Consider the following 19,093-nt stretch of genomic DNA (forward strand, 5'->3'; position numbering starts at 1 on the left):
GATATCCTTTATTCGTCCCACAATGGGGAAATTTACAGCCTCCAGCAGCAAGAATGTATGTAGAAAGAAGAAAGGAGAAAGAGAAAAAAAAATGTCTAATGACACAAAATAAATTATCGTTAAACTTGGCCAAAGGGACGCATGGGTTTAATAACTTTATATTAACTTTATTTTTGTCCATGTTCTTTAATGTTCTCGTGCAATGTGTTGAAAACGTACACAAGTCGATTGATCGTTTACATTAACGTTCAAGATTTTTTTTCAGAATTCCTTGAAAACGGAAATAAATAATATACAATAAATAATAGAAAATAATCCGTCTCAGTACACACCAGGAATGCTCGAATTCAACTTTTTTTCATGCGCCGCCAAGGTAAGTGACACGTGTACTCACTCTTTGGCATTTTATCACCTACACGTAGATTGTTGAGTAGCCGGCAGAGGGCAACAAAATAATTAAAAAAAAGAGTTAGACCAAAACAGGAAGTGACGTAAGAGGATTTGACACCATCGATTAAGACATGTCAAATACTTTCACGAACTGTTGAACATCTGTAGTCAGTTTGGAAGAAAAAATACTTACTTAAAATATTTTAAAATATCTCAAGGAAAAACGCATACCGTGAATAATAGCAAATAATTTGAGTCAAGAACAATAAGTGGATTCTGAAGCAGAACAAATAAGAGTGTTATGGAAACTAAAAAGAGGGTCTGTTAAAAATAAGGAAGGAGAAAAGCAGCTCAGTGGTGGGAGGAAAGCGGGGAGGCAGGCAGAAAAACAGGCTTAAGGCCACAAAGGGAGGAAATGAAAGGAAGTATGGGAAGATACATTTACAACAGGTCTGAGAAAACGAGACTAAAGAAGAGAACAGGAAGGCAAAGCCAACCCCCCCCCAAAAAAAACAAAAACAAAAAACGTAACTAGTAAGTCACAAACTTAACACAATAGTACTTAACTTTTAAGTTTATTAACATGCTGCCGTAGTGGTCATTCGAAAAGCAGTTATGAGAAAAAAATATATTCTTTTAAATCACAGGAAACCAAGTAATACAAGGCTCACGAACATCACAGCTTTGGAAAGGCGCAGGCTGTGAAAACTGTACACAATCAAAAGTGGCACACAAAAACTGCACTGCGGTGCGGCCACTTTGTATGAAGTCTGAAGAAGGCAGCCGAACAAGCAATAAGAACACAGGATGGGGAATTACTTATTTGTGGCGTATTTTTTTGGGGGGGGGTTGGGGGGGGGGGGTCAAACTCGCTGCTTATGAGATTATGCAGGTCATTGCTCAAAACCATCCACAACCTCTTGAGTACCATCCAGGCAGTGAAGAGGACAACTAGTGGTTATAAATCTGCTTTAAATATGAACATTTCACGGGATATAAACCAAGTGTCATTTTTTTAAATCAAATACATGCACCCAGTCCGAACACTTCAAGTGGTTTAAAAGGCTTTGGGGGTGGGACTGTGCGGGTAGCAGACAACTGGTTGAAGAACTTGGATGGAGAGGAGCCTTTTCACTGTGCCGCTTTGATGACCCACTCGGCTGCGGGGTTGAGCTGGAAGAGGTCCTTCATGAAGGTTTCCCCATCCAGACGCCTCTCCTCTGGGGAGGGGCAATAAAGGCAAACAATTTAATTGGAGGGAAGGAATAGAATAGAAAATATAGATTGAAGAAAAAAAAATGGAAGAATGGATGTGTGTGTTGTCTATTTAACTCATTCACTCCCAAAGACGTTTTTAAACGTCTTTTCAGACTTGGTCTAGAATTGGCTGTTACTGAATGAGTTAAGTGCATACTTGAGCTTCCACCGCATTTAAACGCGAGTACAACAGTAGTTGGACTTACTGATGTTTCCACCAATCTCATAGAGACGCAAGTCCTCTCGCTTCACTTCCACAGCGCTATGCATGCACAAAGAAAGTAAGTCGCAATGAGTAACGTAGTTGTCGGCGGTTTGGGCACCCAAGTGAGATGGAATATTAAGCGGAGTCAGGACCTGTCCTGGCTGAGAAAGCGCGTGAGGACGTCGGCCGCCTGCAGGTCTTCGGTGAGCTGCAGGACCATGGACACTTTGCTGAACTGCGGTGCCTGCACGCGGATGAATCCCTGCGCGCTCTCGGGCTTGGCAAACAAAAAGAAATGGTGATGGCCTTATCCTGTTGACACTAAAAAACGCTTCTATAGGCGATACAAGTTAATAGATATATAAATAAATATATATATTTTTTTCAAAAACGTAATTAGTAAAAAAAATAAATAAATTAAAAAAGGTAGTATGCCATAAAATTGAATGTTAATAAAATAATACAATACACCAACACATTAAATTCAACGATTAAAATACATTTAATACCAAATGAAATTGAATAATAAAATGAAAAAAATATGGAGAATCTCTTGTTCAACTTCACGGTTACATGACGGGAACACAAAGAATTTCATCTCAAACTTTTTTTTTTAAACGATCGCTAGTACATTGATTCATTTCCACTAGATGGCACTGTTCTCCACTACTCTACATTTAGGTTACCTGTACTTAAGTTTATTTTGCTCTTATAACTCAAAGCTCAACAAAGCTCAATTTTGAGGGAATGCATTCATTTCAATCGATCAAAAACAATTCGCCAATTATTGATATTGTGCCCTTCAAAACAATTGTTCGTATAGACAGTATTTCGATTTGTAAATGTCTTTCCTTTGACATACTGTATATATAATATTGAAATTCTCCATTTTAAACAACGATTTTTAAGTGATTCTAGTAATATTTTTTTCTTTCAATATATTTAATCAGACATTTTCTGAGATGATATTATTATAACTGGCGGGCCATTTTATGCAGAAAGTTACCTCAGGGGCGGCCCTCTCCGGCGGTTTGTCTGTGGTGATTTTCTTCAGCAGCTTTCGCATGGCTCGCTCTTTGTTCTGCTTGCGCTGGCTCTCCATGTTTTGCTGTCGGACCTGCGTCAGGATGAACTTGGGGATCTAACACCCCCCCATCCCCACACACACACACACACAAAATACAAATTGACGTACAGGAATTGACGTACAGGAAAAGTGGTCAACACACTAAAGGTCATTTGGAGTCTTACAGTCCACAGGAGGTTCTGGTATCTAATGAGCAGCCGTACAATGTTGGCGGTGCCGGTCGCCATGGAGAACTCCTGCTGCTCCGTGACCTTTGAGCGACAGCCTTTGAACATGAAGATATTGGGCGCCATGACGACTGAGACATTGTTCAGGGTCATTTTGTTCTTGGCTTGGTGCTCGATCACACGTTGGAAGAACTCCACGAGCGCCTGATGAGGGACAATTAAAAAAAAAAAAAAAACAACCTGATATGACATTTGTGGACACAGAAAAGGTCTCAAAAAGTCTCCAATCGTGCAAAAAATAAAATAAATGAATAAATAAATAAAATAAAAAATAAAAAAAGACAACACGACCAATATGGTATTTGTGGAACTTGGATACAGTGAAAGTCTCAAAAAATTGCCAATCATGAAAAAAAAAAATCATAATTTAAAAAAAAATCATTTGTTGCTTATCGCTGTTTTGGGGAAAAACTGTAACTAAAGCCACAAAATGGGCAACAATGTGTGTCATGAAACACACAGGTAAGAACCACATCCCCCGACACTCAAAAAAAGCAGTGTGATTTGAACCACCACCACCACCTCACTTTTTCCATTGTGAACAGCTCATCTCCTTCAATGGTTTTTACCTTCAAACTATCCCGATTGGCTTCGGGAAGCATGAGGACCAGCAGGTTCAACGCTTGTAGCTGCTGCTTCTTGGTGGGCAGCTCTGAAACAAACAACAACACATGTTAGGGAGGAGGAAGTGCACTGTGTAAAGCTCATACCGAGGGAACCCATACAGTACGAGATATGGATGAGAGTGCCGGTGTACGACTTCATTGAGCGATTCAAGAAGGTCCGCCTCGACTATTTTTATGCCCCCCCCCCTCCCACCTTGGAGGAAGCTCATAAAAAGGAACAAATACATCCATGTCCCAATACTTCCGTCCACCTCAAGTTCCTGAATACCGTATTGGCCCGAATATAAAACTGCCCTGATGATAAGACGACCCCCTCTTTTTCAAGACTCAAATTTGAAAAAAGACTTTTTGAACACCAAATTATTTTTTAAACAGAAAATAATTACAGTACATCTGAAACAAATGATTCTAACAATTTATTTGAGAGAAAACGCATGTTATTTTGCCTCATTCAAATCTTAATACCTGAACATTTAAATATGTAAATAAAAGTGCAATCACATTCGTAAATGAATGGCTTCTGGTTTTTGAAATGTAAATGACATCATAACTTCTCAGCTGATGGTTAACCTAGCCGATCTTTGACCCACTTTTCTCCAGATTGTCGCAACGTTTCTCATTTTGTGTTATCTCCTAGTATTTTCTTCTCTTTTCTTTCTTACTGCTTTTTCTATTTTTATTCTTCGTGACAGGGGTTCGCTTTGGCCTGGGAAGTCAAGTTCAGCATTCGCTTCAATGATATCTGGCGCCATCTAGCGTCGTAAATGGGTATAACATCTAGACCCCGAATATCAGACGACCCCCACTTTTTCAGTCTTATTTCAATGCAAAAAACACCGTCCTGTATTCGGGCCAATACGGTAGTTTGGTATGCGCGTACTGTTGACGGCGATGAAGGCGTTGAGGTACTCGACGGTCAGCAGAGGGTGCGGCAGCTCCCTGATGAACAACTTGAGGAGGCTGGCGGCGTCGTGCTGCTTCAGCTGGTGCCACGGGAACGTGCCGTCGTAGAAGCAAGACTCCAGCTCCTGGTACAGAGACTGAGTCGCAGGACAACCGGCGGTTGAGTTACGCTTGGCCAAACCGGCGTGTTGATGGTCGCTTGTAAAAATATGTCAACTCCAATTGTCTACCTTGACTCTTGTGGCGGCGCCGGGGATTCGAAGCAGGCCCTCTGTGTCTAATCCGTCCTCCTCGATATGACTGATAAGCTACAAAGGACAGAACACGTTTCAACATGTGCGCACCGGATTGATGCCATCCACATGAAGAGTGAATTAAGGAGGCGGGCGTGCTCACCCTCTGAAGGATGAAAGGCACTTTGGTACCAGCTACCCTGCGCTGGTCCTGATCCAGTAAAGTGACGAGAGGAACCCCAAACAAACCGCTTTCTAGATTAAAAAACAATTCAGCACAATGTTGCTGTTTTTGTGGATATACCGTACAGTATTTGTGCAATTTTTGAGCAGATTCAAAGTTTTTTTTTTTTTTTTTAACTGAAAACAATCCACCATTGTGCAAGGTGGCCCTAGAAACCGGACATGATTTCTTAGTCTTGTAACATAGGCGCAACGAGGTTCTTTATTTTTATTTATTTTTTTATTTTTTTTTTTAATGAGCAGGATGGTGAGAATTTCAGTCACCACAGTTGAATTTTGAATTGCATAATAATCCAGTTCGTTGGATGTGTCCTATCATTTACCAAGATGGCAGCTATCCATCCATGGCCATTGAAACATCAACGGTAGCTACAATTGCAAGATTTCGTTGGACTGGGCGTAAAATCTAATTTGTACCTTTCGTCTTCACTTTGACAGCCTTGTGCGCTTTCAGATCGATGCCGCCCGTGTCGAAAAGAGCCGTTATCTCCACCAGCGCGAACCTTCGTACCTGGTAGGACGCAATAAGACGACATGATGATATTCGCATGGTTTCAATCGTGAGTGTGCTTCATTGTTTGGGGGGTGGTACCTACCTTTTTCATATCCGGCAGAGACAGATGCCCAACTCTGGTCTGACCGGTTTTATCTTTGAGAAGCCTGAAGTTCTAGCGAGGACAATATATTTTATTTAGTATCGAAAAATAATTTCATTGAAAGTGAATAGTTTTAAAATACAGGGTTCCCTCACTTATTGCAGTAAATCTCCATTATAAGGCCCGAAGAGTTGTAGTATGAGGTTGTTTCGTAAAAACAGTGTTTCAGGTTGAGCCCGTGTATTATCAGTGGCAGCTCAACGATAAAGCGGCATCGAAAAGAGCACGTCTCACCGGTAACTTATCATCCGGCGAGTTGGGGCTCATTTTGACCATGAGGCGAGGTTGGTTGTCCCTGTAAGAGAGCGCCTGCTCCGAGAACGCCACGTCCACGTTCATGACAGTCTCCGGTTCTGTCAGGCGGAAGGAGGACATTTTCGGGAACATTACCAGACAAGTTGTGCGGTAAATACAAGTGTCCGAGTATGTCAAGAGGCACAATTACATCTGAAATGTTTTACTAACAACTTTTGAGTTGCTTGGGAACACTTGAGAATTTTCCCCTCGGTTAAAAGCAATCGCATTAAGGCTGCTGTATGCTACGTTTATGTATGCGTGGAACACTTTTGTTGTGGAGCTGAGTCATGACCGTAATGCATTAGTGTGCGTGTTACCGGTTGAGCTGGCGTCACTTGGCGGGCTCTCACTTCCCTTTTGGACCTCACGTGGCTCTTTGTCCTGCGGTGGGACAAAATGCGGAATCCTGCTCAAGATTGGTGCCTGCTTGCTTATGTTTATATATTAACCTCTCTGTTAAAACAGTCTATTGTAAATATTTGACTAGAAGCGCTTTCGAGTAAATCACAAATGGTAAACTTTGTCATCATGTCACGGATTAGCTGGAGCCTATCCGAGATGCTGAGAGGCAGGGGACACTTCGGATCATGAAAATCTATCTACTTACTCAACACATCTTAACATGGGTGTGCCACAAGGATCATTTCAATGCCCCCCCGTTTTGTTCTTTACATGTATATTAACTTGTATATTGTTTTGTTATTTGTAACATGTACAGTATATTATATTGTTTTTTCTTCTTTCTTCCCACATTCTTGCTGCTGTAGGGTGTAAATTTCCCCAGTGTGAGACAAATAAAGGATCTCTTATATATCTTATAACATTAATGATGACAATGCACTGAGTGTGTTTGCAAGTGTGTCCCGACCTTTTCGGGCAGTCGAAATATATCCCGGACGTCGGGCAGGGGTTGCCGGTTGCGCCGTCGCAGTGTCTGGTGTAGCGAGGTCAACCGCCGCTCCACCGCTGCCGCTTGTGCTCGAGTCAGTGTGGAAAGAAACGCGGCACTGTCCTCTTCCTGTCAAGCGCCACAAATTAAGAGCTCAGTAAATTATTGTTCCGTGATGTACAGGTGAATTGTACAGAAATGACAGACAAAATGATTTGAATGTAGAAATTAGGTTTAAAACATAATTTAATGAATTGGTATGAGGGCGAGATGATTTGATTGACACCTGCTCCTGGTCGGCTGCCAGTGAACCATCAAACAATCGCTCTAGCCCTGCCTCCGTGAGCCACGCTTCCTCCTGCTCACCTTCTGGAAAAAACAGGCCATTAAAAATATGACAAACTGAACTTTTTTTTTTTTACACGATTAGACATCTTTCCATGACAGCAGCTTAGTCACACATAAGTATTTGACATATGACATTTCGGGGTTCTGAATGTCAGAATGTTTAAAAAAAATAGTTTGAGTGATAGAACCAACCAAGGTACGTATTAAAATGACCCCACTTTGAATAGTAAGGAACTCCATCGCTAAGCTCTCTGTGCTAATTTTATGAAATTTCAAATGGGCCAGCTCTGAAAAACGACCAGAGGAACAACATACAGATACAGTAAGAGGAAGTTCGAACTAATCTGGAAGAATGCGTTTGCTCCTCGGAGCAATAACCCTCATAAAAGTGCCAAAATAAAACATGGATGTCCACAAACAAAAGCAGTAGCTGAGCACGCGTCCCACCGTCGGGGTGTTTTTGCTGCTCCTCTTCCTCATTTCCACCCTCGCCGCCCCCCTTCTCCGCGGAGCGACTGATGTTCTCCACCTCCTTCCAGTAGTCATCCATCTCCAGCTCGTCCAAGGAGTCCTGCGAAAAGGTACCAAGAAGAAAATCCATCCATGTTATAAATTATAAAATTGTATTTAAAAAAAAAAAAAATATATATATATATATATATATATATGATTTTTTAAATTATTTTTTAAAAATTATACATTTCAACGCATAGTAAAATATGTCTTGCGCAAGCTTTTATCGATCAAACTTAAAAATATAAAATGAAAATATATCAAAAAACTGAAGTGCGAGAAAAAAAGGTCTTTTCCGCACTTTTAAGGCGTGCCAAAAAGCATTCAATTTTCTCAAAAGTTGCGCCTTATAAATGGATCAATATTCTGATTTCTTGGACGTAGTGTTTTAACTATTCGGTAAAGCGCTTTGTTACAGCTGCAGTGGTTGTGAAAGCTCTATATAAATAACGCTGTATTGTATAGTTTTCCCTTTAGTGTAGCTCCATCTAGTGGTTGCATAATGCAACCGCAGCCTCTATTGTATCTCCTATTCTATGCACCTTATAATGCGGTGCACCCTATATATGAAAACTATTTTAAAATAGGCCATTCATTGAAGGTGCACCTTATATTCCAGAGTGCATTCCTGTAGCCATAGTGCGGAAAATACGGTAAATTGGCTTTAAAAATGTTTAGTGACAGTACCAGAATTTTTTTCTGTTTGCGTTTTAAAACAATTAAGTCGAATCAATTTCAACCTATTATTTTCACTCCACAGAAAAATATACAGTATTGTTCTGTCACTACACATCGATGGAATAGTTGAACTAACCACTGCTGATTTCTCACATCGCTGGGCTAGATCAGTGCTACTAAAAGAGGAACAGATTATGGTTCGGTACAAGAGCGTATACCTGGGAGTTGCAGCGTTGACATGGCGGCCGCGGTCGCAACCTAGTATGAGGACTGCGTCTGGGGCTGGAGCCAGGGTTGGAGCACACGGAAGGCCTGGGCTGCTGGCTCTCCGCACTTGGGTTGTCCTCGGGAAGAGCACCGTGATTCTGCTGGACGCTGTAGTGGCCCGTCCTTCGGCTGCGGGACAAAAACACACCAAGTTGTGGGGGTGAGGGGGGGGCACTTGAGCATAGCTACACCATTCATCCTGATTAAGGAGGTCAAACTGTCACTTGTGATCTCTGGACCGATAGTCACTTTTAAAGAATTGTCTTAAACTTTGCACCCTGGTTTAGTAGCGCAGTGATAACATAGATAGACCTCACGCATCATAACAGATTGTAGCCATTCACGGTCACAACAGAAAGTGAGATAACCTCAATATGCTTTTCGGTTTCATAACAAGTGACAAACCAGGACTGCATGCTTGACACAACATATTCCCAACAAGCATTCCTCAGTTATGATTTGGTAGCATGGTATGATGTGATACCACAAAATAAGGTCAGAAGCTTCAGAATGTGAAAAACGCTTGAAAAGGGACAAACGGGCCAGTTCGTTTGTCAATAAGTAAAATACAACCCCCACCCCGTTTTTTGTTGAACTTGTGACAGTTAAAAATGAAGCGATGTGTACCTACAGTTGAACCCAAAGCAACGATCTGGCCCCTCCTGTCATCACGCAAGTCTTCACCTTGGCCTCGAAGCTTCTTCGGCCTTCCACTGGATTTGTCCTCAAGCCGCTGTTCTACTTCTACTGATCTCCTATCAGCTTCTCCTCCCACTGCCGATTGACTTCCTACCTTACATGACAACGCGCATTCCGACCCCCTTTTTAACCGTTTCATGTAACGCATGCCTAGCCAGGAATGACAAAAATGTCTTCGTGTTGAGATTTGTGGACCAGAGTGGCGGTTCCACCTGACGATCAGAACATGAGCAAACAGTGGGAGTTAATCATTGAACTTCATCAAAAGCCCCCACAAAAAAATACACAAATAAATGTTTGACATGGCCATAAATCGTACATAAGCACACGTTAAAAAAAGAAAAAGAAAGCACGTAAACACACGTGCGAGTTTGTCCACAGGGAAGTGATTCAGATCCTCCACCCAAACAATAAATTGACGAGAGCGGACACTCGTTACCGATTCACGGCACCACCAGGCCACACAGCGTGTCGTCATTGAACAACAAAAAACAACTAACATCCCGTATTAATAAAAGGAACAACCAACGAGTCATACCAATTCAATCAATGACTCCCTAATAATTTATTTATTGCGAAATAAACTGGCGATTGATGTATGCATCGAAACCGCGGACATCGGGACCATCGTAAGACTTAGGACACCGTTTTCTGTCCTCTTTTTTTGTATTTCTCTCCTTAATGGGGTTTTTTGTTGTTCATTAACTCATTCACTCCCAAAGACGTTTTTAAACGTCTTTTCAGACTTGGTCTAGATTGGCTGGTACTGAATGAGTTAACGATCCCCAAAACAGAAAACAATTGTTTTATGGTCCATTCAAGCAACGTGACACACTTGTGGTCAATGACGTGATGTTAAAGACAATAGGGCCTCTTTTCACACAGGGAACATTTGCGCGCTTGTTCTTTATGTGACGCAGTGCGCTATTTTGAAATGTGGAAACGCGCTCATTGCCTTCCTTTCATTACCCGAGCGCTCAAAAAAAAAAAAACAGGTGCCCGAAGGGTTACTTGAGTGCATCTCAAAGACCCCAGTGTGTGTTGGTAGACTTCTGCTGAGGTGACGGCGTTTGGAAACGACGAGGATGGTCATTCGCAAACCGATGGTTCAGAATATGAGGGATACCAGCACTGGCTAATGTGATTTTTTTTTTTTTTTAATGTGGTTGGAACGAATTGTGTGTGTGTGTGTGTGTGTTGTTCCCGTTCAGATGAACAGGTGCCAGCTGTCCTCTCTTGGAAGACAGACCGCCTGTCTTTCTTTCCATAACACACACACACACACACAGACAGGCACATCTGCTCATTATGACGTCATTACACTATATCCAAGCTAACGCTACGGTATCAATTTTTTCCCCCGTTGAACCTATATCTAACTATTCACTTAAAAACTCACCTTTTACATCTTTTTTTTGTGCTTGTAAACCTCCCAAAGAAGCTACAAGATGGCGACAAAGTCGTGCCTCAATAAGAAAGGAGCAAAAGTTTTAGCCTGGGTTGTTATGGAGAGTACACGTGCTTGTACAGTCCAGACAGATTTATTATTATTTTTTTCTAGGATCAAATCATCTGTCGGCCTCTTATTTTCAAGGATAATGTTAAAAAAAAAAAACTAAGTGTTTAAAAGTTGAACTTCAACTTCCTGGCATGTTCTTGGACATCTGCAAAAACGTTCTGCCAATCTTGCCATTTCCAGAGGAAACAATGACCACAAAAATAGGACACACACACACACACACACACATGAGCGTGCCGCACACGTACTGTGGGAGGCAAGACAAAGGCAGGCTGTAATGTGACGCTTTTTTTTTTTTTTTTGCTGGTTTGAGGCACAAGCCATCTGGAACACATGCACCCACATACATACAAAACCGGAGCTAGCTTTGTTAATTTCTTTCATTTTCCACGGCAGTCATTTTGACATCATAGATAACAACACGGCACGTATACACGTGGTTAGCAATGACATGAATTAGGATTCCATTTCATTTCGGATGAAGAGAGGTCAACTTGGATTCTAATGTCGTAAAAATTGTCATTGTGGCGCAGCTAAAACAATGAAAGGAATGGCGATCGAAAACTTCCACATCGTGTTAACACACACTAAAAGGCAGGTGTGGCCATTTGGACTTTCGCTCAAGAGTTTACAGTACGGTTACACACACACACAAGTGTACATATGCCTGCGCGTGCGCACACATGCAACACACAAAGCCAGCTCCATGCCCGCTACGCGTAAACAAGTCATTTATAAATAAGAGTCTCTGGATGGTCGTTATAAACATTGCTCAAAAAAAAAAAAAAAAAAAAGAATACTAGGAGTTACATTACGCCCTTGAAGTGTTCCCTTTACTTTTTGGAGCAGTACACAACAGACTTAGTTCCTGTGACCAATTGGCAAATTTGGATCACGCTGAAAGACTTTACTGTGTGTTCCCCTTTATCGCGCGCATCATCATGTGACACAAACAATGAGCAAGTCACAACAACAAAGAAAGAAACAGAACGCATGGGTGCATTCATGAATGAATGCATGCGCAGAGGTCACAAGACCCGACCAGTTTATGGCTGCCTATGTTTTTTGTTTTTAAGCCACTGTATGTGTTGCTGCTCCATGCGTTGAAGCCGCTGCATGTTTGCAGGTTAAAAATTACTGAAAAATTGATAGCATTTTAGGTTTAAAGATGGCTGACTTTGATCAAGCCAAATTATGTGGTGTGGTTAAACATTCTGGTGTTTAAACGCGCAGTTTCATTCTTTTTTTTGTTGTTGTTGTTGCTTTGTGTGTCTGCTTTACTGAAAACTTTCAAATGGGAGCTACAAAAAAATAAAAATAAATTGAAGCAAGCATGCTGGGCCTCTTCTGGAAAATTTTAAGTGCGAACAAGCATGATGGAATATTTTTTAAAGAGTGTTTTGGTGTCTTTTAATAGGTCTACCTTAACTGCTGCTCGCTGAACTGAGGTCTCATGTGATTTACAGGGCCTATTTTACCTCCAAATTGTTTTCTCAATGACTATACGTCATGTATCTGCGGACTGGTTGTTACTCATTTAACAGCTTTACAGATGACCTTGGAACCGGCCTGCCTGATATAATTGGGATGTGCTCATAATATGTCCCGCCCACTTTATTAGGTACATCTGCACAAACTAATGTGATCAACCAACCAATCACATTCACACGCGTGAACAGTTTGGAGGTTTCTATGCGTCTTAACATGAGTGTTTCGGAATGTGAGAGGAATCTGTAAGAGAGAACATGCAAACTTCACACAGAGGAACCTGAGCCGGGATTCGAGCACAGAACTGACTGTGATGTGGTCCATGTTTAGGGATCTAGTGCTTTTACGAGCCCCTAGTGAGGATAAGCGGCTTGGATAAAGGATGGATGGATGTTCTGCACTCAACACTCCACGGGGTGAATATGTGCATTCCACAAAGCCGTCCCGACCCTGAAGTAGCTTCCATTCGCATGACTCAAAACGTTCGGTTTTTCTATGATATCGTGGCTCGACAATCTTTGTCCTTGAAACTAACTTGAAGCGGCAAGTGTGTATGACAAAAGTTGCTGATACGGAAGTTTCAAAGGAAATACATTGCCCGAGGCAGTAGGCAGGGAGAGGACTTGCTGTCTTGCAACTTTTAACAAGTTGCTGCGGTCAACTGTTAAGAGGAATGACTCACCAATGATGCTTGTTGCTGATGTTCCATAAGCAAGCAGTAACACGGTGCTACAGCTAAAGAAAAAGAACGTAAGCACGAATCCCACCTGGTGGCCTGAGGGTCGTTCTCTCGACTCGGAGGACACGCGATAGACAGTCCAGGCTGGGCCAAGAGTTCCGCGTTGCTGTGGTAACCCGTCAAGACCACTCCCTGGGTCTCCTGCTGCCGACTCATGTTCTCCCCCGCTGCTGCTGCTGCTTCTCGGATCTATTTTACCAACAATATGACGTCCGCGCGACCCTCCATCGCGAGTGTACGCAGTCCAGCCGCGCTAAACGCTACCGACGCATCCTGTGCTCAAACTTTTTTCCCTTTAGCGTCCTGGTCTTCCACTCGAATACAAGTGTGTCATCGAGACATGGGCTAGACGTCGTTGAGTGTAAAGGGGGCTGGATCGCCAGCGCTATTGGCTGGAAGCTCAAAATACAAGTTTGAAGTCAGGGTGACTCCTGCCGGCCGCGGTTGGCAAACCGAAAGACACAACGCTGCAGTTCTCGACATTCGAGTCTTGAAATAATACATGATGTCATGTTACGATATAATTCAGAGATAAGTTAGAGAGTTCGATTTTTTAAATTTCCACTGCCTGGCAGCTCATGTTCTCCTCGCACTGTTTGTCCGGCATTTACATCGGCACCAAACGCATCTTGTCCAATGAACGGGCTGGAATAGATCACGTGGTTTGAAATGATGCATTTCGGTCCAGTGGGATTTCGAAATATTTCACTACAAAAGTGGGAAAAATTAAAACTACTTGTCGATGTAAAATATTTCATTCGCTAATTTTTTCTCCTATTTTGTCGAATCGCTTCCCCATTATTTTCTTCACTTTTATTTGTGTGCTTATTGTTTACTTACATCCAAACAATAACTGAATAGGATGAAATATTAATTTATAATTACCTGGCAGGGAGTCAATTTCTTTTGTGACCTATGTCTCCATTAATCACATTTTGACCAATATAAATAAAAAAACGTTAAGAATTTACAGAAAACGTATTTCTAAACCTCATTGATCCAACTTAAAAAGAACTGACATATTTTACTCGTTTCCGATTAGAGTGTAAAGGGGAAAAAAAGGTTTATGAGGTTCCAAAGTGTATACACGAAAGATGCCTGTTGACGTTCACATCCATATTAGGTAAGGAGTGAAGCAATCGCCCCACTTTTAAAGGACACTCCTGCACAATTTGGACATGCATTCCTCCTAAACGCTGCCAAAACCAAGGAGGATGCGTCAACCATAGCAAAGAAACAATGACCAGAACAGTAGCAAAGCACAACGAGGATCCAAAATGGTTGAACACAAGTGCATCCGCATATAGAGAAAAAGTGCAACTTACCTGAGGTGAAGGTACAAAGCCAGTCTGGGCACCATGTTGTCCGCCTGCGCCCAACTGTGCTGGCTCTCTCACCGAAGACGACTTTCTCGGGATGATGTCAACACACACAGACACACACGCACACACACAAGTCGATTAGCCAGAGAGGTCAATCAGATTGTCCTGCTTCTTGCCCCTCCCCCCTTTTCTGATCCGATGTCATCCCTTCTCTCCCTCTGCCCGTCTCCTTTCTTTCCCTTTCAATTTTCCACTCTTCGCTCTCTTCCATCTTCACGCAACCATTAAGAGCGCACTGAGTGCTGTGGAAGACGACTGAATCATACCGAGAGCTGCCCGACACTAGTTTGATCTTCTCGTGGAACCAAAAATAACAAGCGGTTTTGCAGTTAGACTATCAGGATGAAATCTATTAAATATTGCACTGTTTGGATGATGATGTATGACCTAATCCAGGGGAATCCCAAATTTAATAGGCCACTGGATTTACAGTCCAAAAATGAACATTTTGCACCGACTTGTGACGCCGGTGGTCCCCCTTTGCGTTGCTATTTTGGTTTCACAGCAGTTTGGTGGTTAGAACTCGTCACCACAGCGGTTATGATTTCACAACAATGATTTATTTGTGTTTTGGCACCAACTTAGAGGGGGTTGGGGGGGGGCACAAAAAAAAACAATTCACTTCTGCGAGGGAACATTTGCGAGACATCTCAAGAGGCGCAATACAAAGTTTATAAGACCCCCATTTCACTGGTTCTGCGGTGGCTCCTCACTGTTCGGATTATCTGCAACGGACGTAAACATTTTCACTCAGCATGATGCGAAATACGGACAACAATTGGAATGTTAATAAAAAAATTAAAGAGGGGTATCTTACCATCTCCTGCGGCCTCTTATAAGCCTGGGAACATCTTGCCGTACACGTCTTTCTCTTTATCCAAGCTGTCTTTGTAGCACCTGCGACACGAGAGCAGCCAACCGAGGATGAGAATCGAAACATTTCGACTCGTTTTCCAAAATCTGTTCCGTTTTCTGAAAGCTTCAGATCCAAAAAAAATTGCTTACATTGTGACGGTCTTCAGGAGGTTGGTGACGTCGCTGTCAAAAGGATTCCTGTCCCGAGCCTTGACGAGGCAACCGTGAGCGTTCTCGTAGTCTCGCAGCTCCACGTACGCCTGCCGTGGACGACAGTGCGCTCAAACAGACGAATCGATTTTTGTCTGTCGTTTGCTAAGCGACGTTTACATCGTTGACAAATAAGCATGAGCACTCGCATCCCACACCGGTGGACAATTTAAGAGTCCTTCATTCAACCCAACATGCTTGTTTTTGGAACGTGGGAGGCTGGAGAACCCCAAAAAACAAACAAAAAAGGTGTTTCCTCCGGAGATGGAGGAAAATCTGATATTTGCTCTTTTAAAAGGAATGTTAAACAAAATACTGTCGGGGAAAATATTGCAAAGCAGTAAAATGCTCTGTCTGGAACTCACTTCTTTATTATTGCATACTTCAAGGAACCAATAAAGATTTTTTTTTAATTGTATACATATTTTAAATTAAACGGCCAATTAATCCATCTTGGTGTGGGTCGAAATTTTTTGTTATCTTTCAAGAACAATTTTAGATACAGAAAATTCGCTTCGTCCACCGATTGCTGACTAAGGGCATATTTTTCTTCATATTTGAACAAAAGTTTACCAATTTTAAAACACGGAAACAAAGTCTGACCTGTGCACAGCGGTAAAGTGCTTTGGTACTGCCGCAGTCGATCTCCAGAGCCTTCTTGGCGTATTTGAGAGCTTTCCGCGGCCTCTCCAGACGAAGCGCCACGAAGGATAAATTCAGATAAAGAGGCAGCAGCGCCGCCTGGATCTCGGCCTGTTCGGCATCGCTGGGAATCTCCCTGTTGACCAACAACTCCAACGCCTGTGCAGAAAACACGAAAACATGATGTCGCGTAAAGTGATGTCATGTTTTAGTTTATCGTCATTAAAGTATAAAGTCAAGTAAACCACTGTAGGGATACAACTACACTCACCAGTTTTTTTTTTAAACAACCAGAGATGCCACAAGGTGGCGTCAAATCCCCGTCTGATAGAATAGTACTTTTCTAGCAAAAAAAAAAAAAAGAATAAAAATCAAAAAGTCCACTCAAATGTCACCTTCACCTGCTTGTAATGCTCTTTGGCTTTTTCGTAGCGACTCTGCTTGAAGCATCTGTTGCCTAAAGTACGAAGCGTGCTGACCACTTCAATCAGCTTGGAAAATGGACACTCATTCTGCTCCTCCTGAAGACCGAAAGATCTTTGTGTGAAGCAAACTGCATCCACAGTAATAAGAAACGTTAACAAGAAAAGCTTAAAAATAAAATATTCAATTATTTATTGAGTTAGAAAAATCCATTCTGATTTCATTTGAATTTTTTTGCATTCGCTCTATTGATAGATAACAAGAATGACATTTTGTTTATATTCTCTTGTTTTAAACAATATATCAATTCTCTTTGACAAATATTCTTTATCCTCTGTGAAGAACAACAACTACTGCTGGGGAGTTGTGACTAGGGGTGCGACTCATGAATACTTTTAGAATCGACCATCCTATTAATTATTTCATCAAACCCACTTACAAATATACAATATTCTCGCGGCCGTTTAACGTGCAGGAAACACGCTGTTGCACCCTACCGCAGTCAGTTGGACAAATTCGTCCACTTGTCCTGTGTTGAGGACATCATGGATTTTGACCTCGAACAAAACGCGAGCAGCAGCGGGGATGAGCGGCGGGCACCCCATGTCTCCGTAGGCGTAACGCGGCTGCAGGAGGAAGCGGGAGGACTCGCCTTGGCGCATGGTCAGCAGGCCGAGCTCCATTCCCATCAGAGTCACGTCTGTTCGAATCAAGGCCACAGAGTTTAGAGTTGACAAGCCACAACATTCTCACTCATTATGACCCTACCTCTACCCAGCTTCATGAGTCGGGGATGCTTGAGGTGAGTAGTGGTCTCAAACGGCAGGTCAGAATATTCCAGGAAGCCGGAGTAATGTACTGTGGAGAAACACAGGACAGAATCATTGGAAAAAAATATATACCGTTTACAGTTTGGACTCACTGAAAGATCAGTACTGTAATAATTACTCAAGACTGAAGCACTTTGGGTTACAGGGGGACCATATCCAGGGTAGATCACCTCTTTGAGGATTCCTCCATTACCCAGGATATCCTCCATCTGCTGCTGTAGGCGGTCAAATGGACTCTAAGAAGGCACAGAGACAGTTAAGCAATTAGTGACACAAAAAAAAGACACAAAAATCGATTAATCTATTTATTGCAACACTTCTCGTTTCTCCAATTTGAAGGATTTTTTTTCCATCTTAAAAAAATTACTCTACTTTAATAAGTGAGAATATTGTAATTTTCGTTTTGTCTATTTTTTATATAGCTTTGAAATTAGTTTTCCCACGATGGAGCAGACGTTGTCGTCTACAATTCAGTTCAGGGTGATGGAATTTTTTTCACACAATGGCAGATTCGTTAAATTCGAAAGTAAAACGCGGAAAATTTATAGTATTCGCGGTATTCATGCATGCACGTAAATAACTTTTCAAGGATAGAAATGGCGTAATAGAAACTGTTAGTTAAATTTCTACAGACTACTCAAAGGTTAGCTTCGTTAGCATATGTATATTTATATATATAGCTAACAGACAACAACTCACCAGATTTGGCTCCTCATCTCTGACAAGGCGCTGGAAAAGCTTTCGTAGTCCGTTCATCGACATCTTTACTGCTGACAATAAGGTCGTTTTCCAAAATAAAGTTGTATTTCTTTTGGCCACTTTTTTACACGCTTTCGATACCGCGTTGGACGGCGAGCCACGTGAACTACCCAGAAACGCTAAAGATGCGTGTCTACAAAAAGGTGTGTTAAAAACTTTCACAAAAAGTAAAACAACAAAAAGTAATGAGGAAAACGGAACACGAGTGACACTGTGCAATTTTATTCAATGGAATATAAATTGATCTATACTGATGACGTAATTATGTTCAGACGGGTAAAATGAGGTTTCCTCATTAAAAATACATGAACCAACACACGAAAAATTCACGTTGAATTTTCCCTTTGAGGGATAGATAGATACAATAAAGTAAAATTTAAAACACCATATGGACTATTGTCACTGTTTGCAAGATAAGCATTTGCCTGAACATAAGTCAAATGAATCACAATATAGCATATAATAATATAACATTCATATATTTCCTGGGCGGCCCGGTAGTCCAGTGGTTAGCACGTCGGCTTCACAGTGCAGAGGTATCGGGTTCGATTCCGGCTTCGATTCCAGCTCCGGCCTCCCTGTGTGGAGTTTGCATGTTCTCCCCGGGCCTGCGTGGGTTTTCTCCGGGTGCTCCGGTTTCCTCCCACATTTCAAAAATATGCATGGCAGGCTGATTGAACACTCTAAATTGTCCCTAGGTGTGAGCGTGGCTGGTTGTTCGTCTGTGT

General features: G+C 41.9%; 2 protein-coding genes across 5 annotated transcripts; both read right to left on the bottom strand.

Moving 5' to 3' along the window:
* Window positions 1-1,239: 1,239 nt before the first annotated feature.
* arhgap18 (Rho GTPase activating protein 18) lies at window positions 1,240-14,754 on the bottom strand. Of its 3 annotated transcripts, none has more exons than XM_052052736.1 (18): window positions 14,590-14,754; window positions 8,771-8,948; window positions 7,809-7,932; window positions 7,300-7,382; window positions 6,993-7,142; window positions 6,442-6,505; window positions 6,062-6,180; window positions 5,768-5,839; window positions 5,589-5,682; window positions 5,092-5,183; window positions 4,926-5,003; window positions 4,673-4,832; window positions 3,736-3,818; window positions 3,104-3,310; window positions 2,859-2,993; window positions 2,005-2,129; window positions 1,854-1,909; window positions 1,240-1,610 (listed from the first exon to the last, which is right to left on the bottom strand). In XM_052052736.1, exons 1-18 carry the CDS (start codon window positions 14,622-14,624, stop codon window positions 1,522-1,524), a joined length of 1,944 nt encoding a protein of 647 aa, XP_051908696.1. In that variant the 5' UTR covers window positions 14,625-14,754; the 3' UTR covers window positions 1,240-1,521. The 3 variants fall into 3 exon arrangements, with proteins under 3 accessions (XP_051908696.1, XP_051908694.1, XP_051908695.1); XM_052052734.1 differs by lacking the exon at window positions 14,590-14,754 and adding an exon at window positions 13,293-13,882; XM_052052735.1 differs by lacking the exon at window positions 14,590-14,754 and adding an exon at window positions 9,451-11,820.
* A 705-nt stretch (window positions 14,755-15,459) lies between these two features.
* On the bottom strand, window positions 15,460-19,019 carry fkbp6 (FKBP prolyl isomerase 6). Of its 2 annotated transcripts, XM_052052770.1 has the most exons (8): window positions 18,306-19,018; window positions 17,725-17,842; window positions 17,545-17,634; window positions 17,274-17,476; window positions 16,755-16,874; window positions 16,315-16,512; window positions 15,652-15,761; window positions 15,460-15,543 (listed from the first exon to the last, which is right to left on the bottom strand). In XM_052052770.1, exons 1-8 carry the CDS (start codon window positions 18,366-18,368, stop codon window positions 15,480-15,482), a joined length of 966 nt encoding a protein of 321 aa, XP_051908730.1. In that variant the 5' UTR covers window positions 18,369-19,018; the 3' UTR covers window positions 15,460-15,479. The 2 variants fall into 2 exon arrangements, with proteins under 2 accessions (XP_051908730.1, XP_051908731.1); XM_052052771.1 differs by lacking the exon at window positions 16,755-16,874 and having other exon boundaries at window positions 18,306-19,019.
* Window positions 19,020-19,093: the final 74 nt, after the last annotated feature.

The sequence above is a fragment of the Hippocampus zosterae genome, chromosome 19 (assembly GCF_025434085.1).
Source record: "Hippocampus zosterae strain Florida chromosome 19, ASM2543408v3, whole genome shotgun sequence".
Taxonomy (NCBI): Eukaryota; Metazoa; Chordata; class Actinopteri; order Syngnathiformes; family Syngnathidae; genus Hippocampus; species Hippocampus zosterae.

Bases quoted from the DNA above. Each gene is read 5' to 3' on its own strand.
- arhgap18 (XM_052052734.1), bottom strand. From the start codon at position 13,420: ATGAGTCGGCAGCAGGAGACCCAGGGAGTGGTCTTGACGGGTTACCAC. The intron at 6,181-6,441 runs GTAACACGCACA...TCCGCCTGACAG, and splicing joins AAGTGACGCCAGCTCAACCG to AACCGGAGACTGTCATGAAC. The intron at 1,910-2,004 runs GTCCTGACTCCG...GTGCATGCATAG, and splicing joins CGCTTTCTCAGCCAGGACAG to CGCTGTGGAAGTGAAGCGAG.
- fkbp6 (XM_052052770.1), bottom strand. From the start codon at position 18,368: ATGTCGATGAACGGACTACGAAAGCTTTTCCAGCGCCTTGTCAGAGAT. The intron at 17,843-18,305 runs GTGAGTTGTTGT...GTGCCTTCTTAG, and splicing joins GAGATGAGGAGCCAAATCTG to AGTCCATTTGACCGCCTACA. The intron at 16,875-17,273 runs GTAGGGTGCAAC...TTCGGTCTTCAG, and splicing joins AATTTGTCCAACTGACTGCG to GAGGAGCAGAATGAGTGTCC.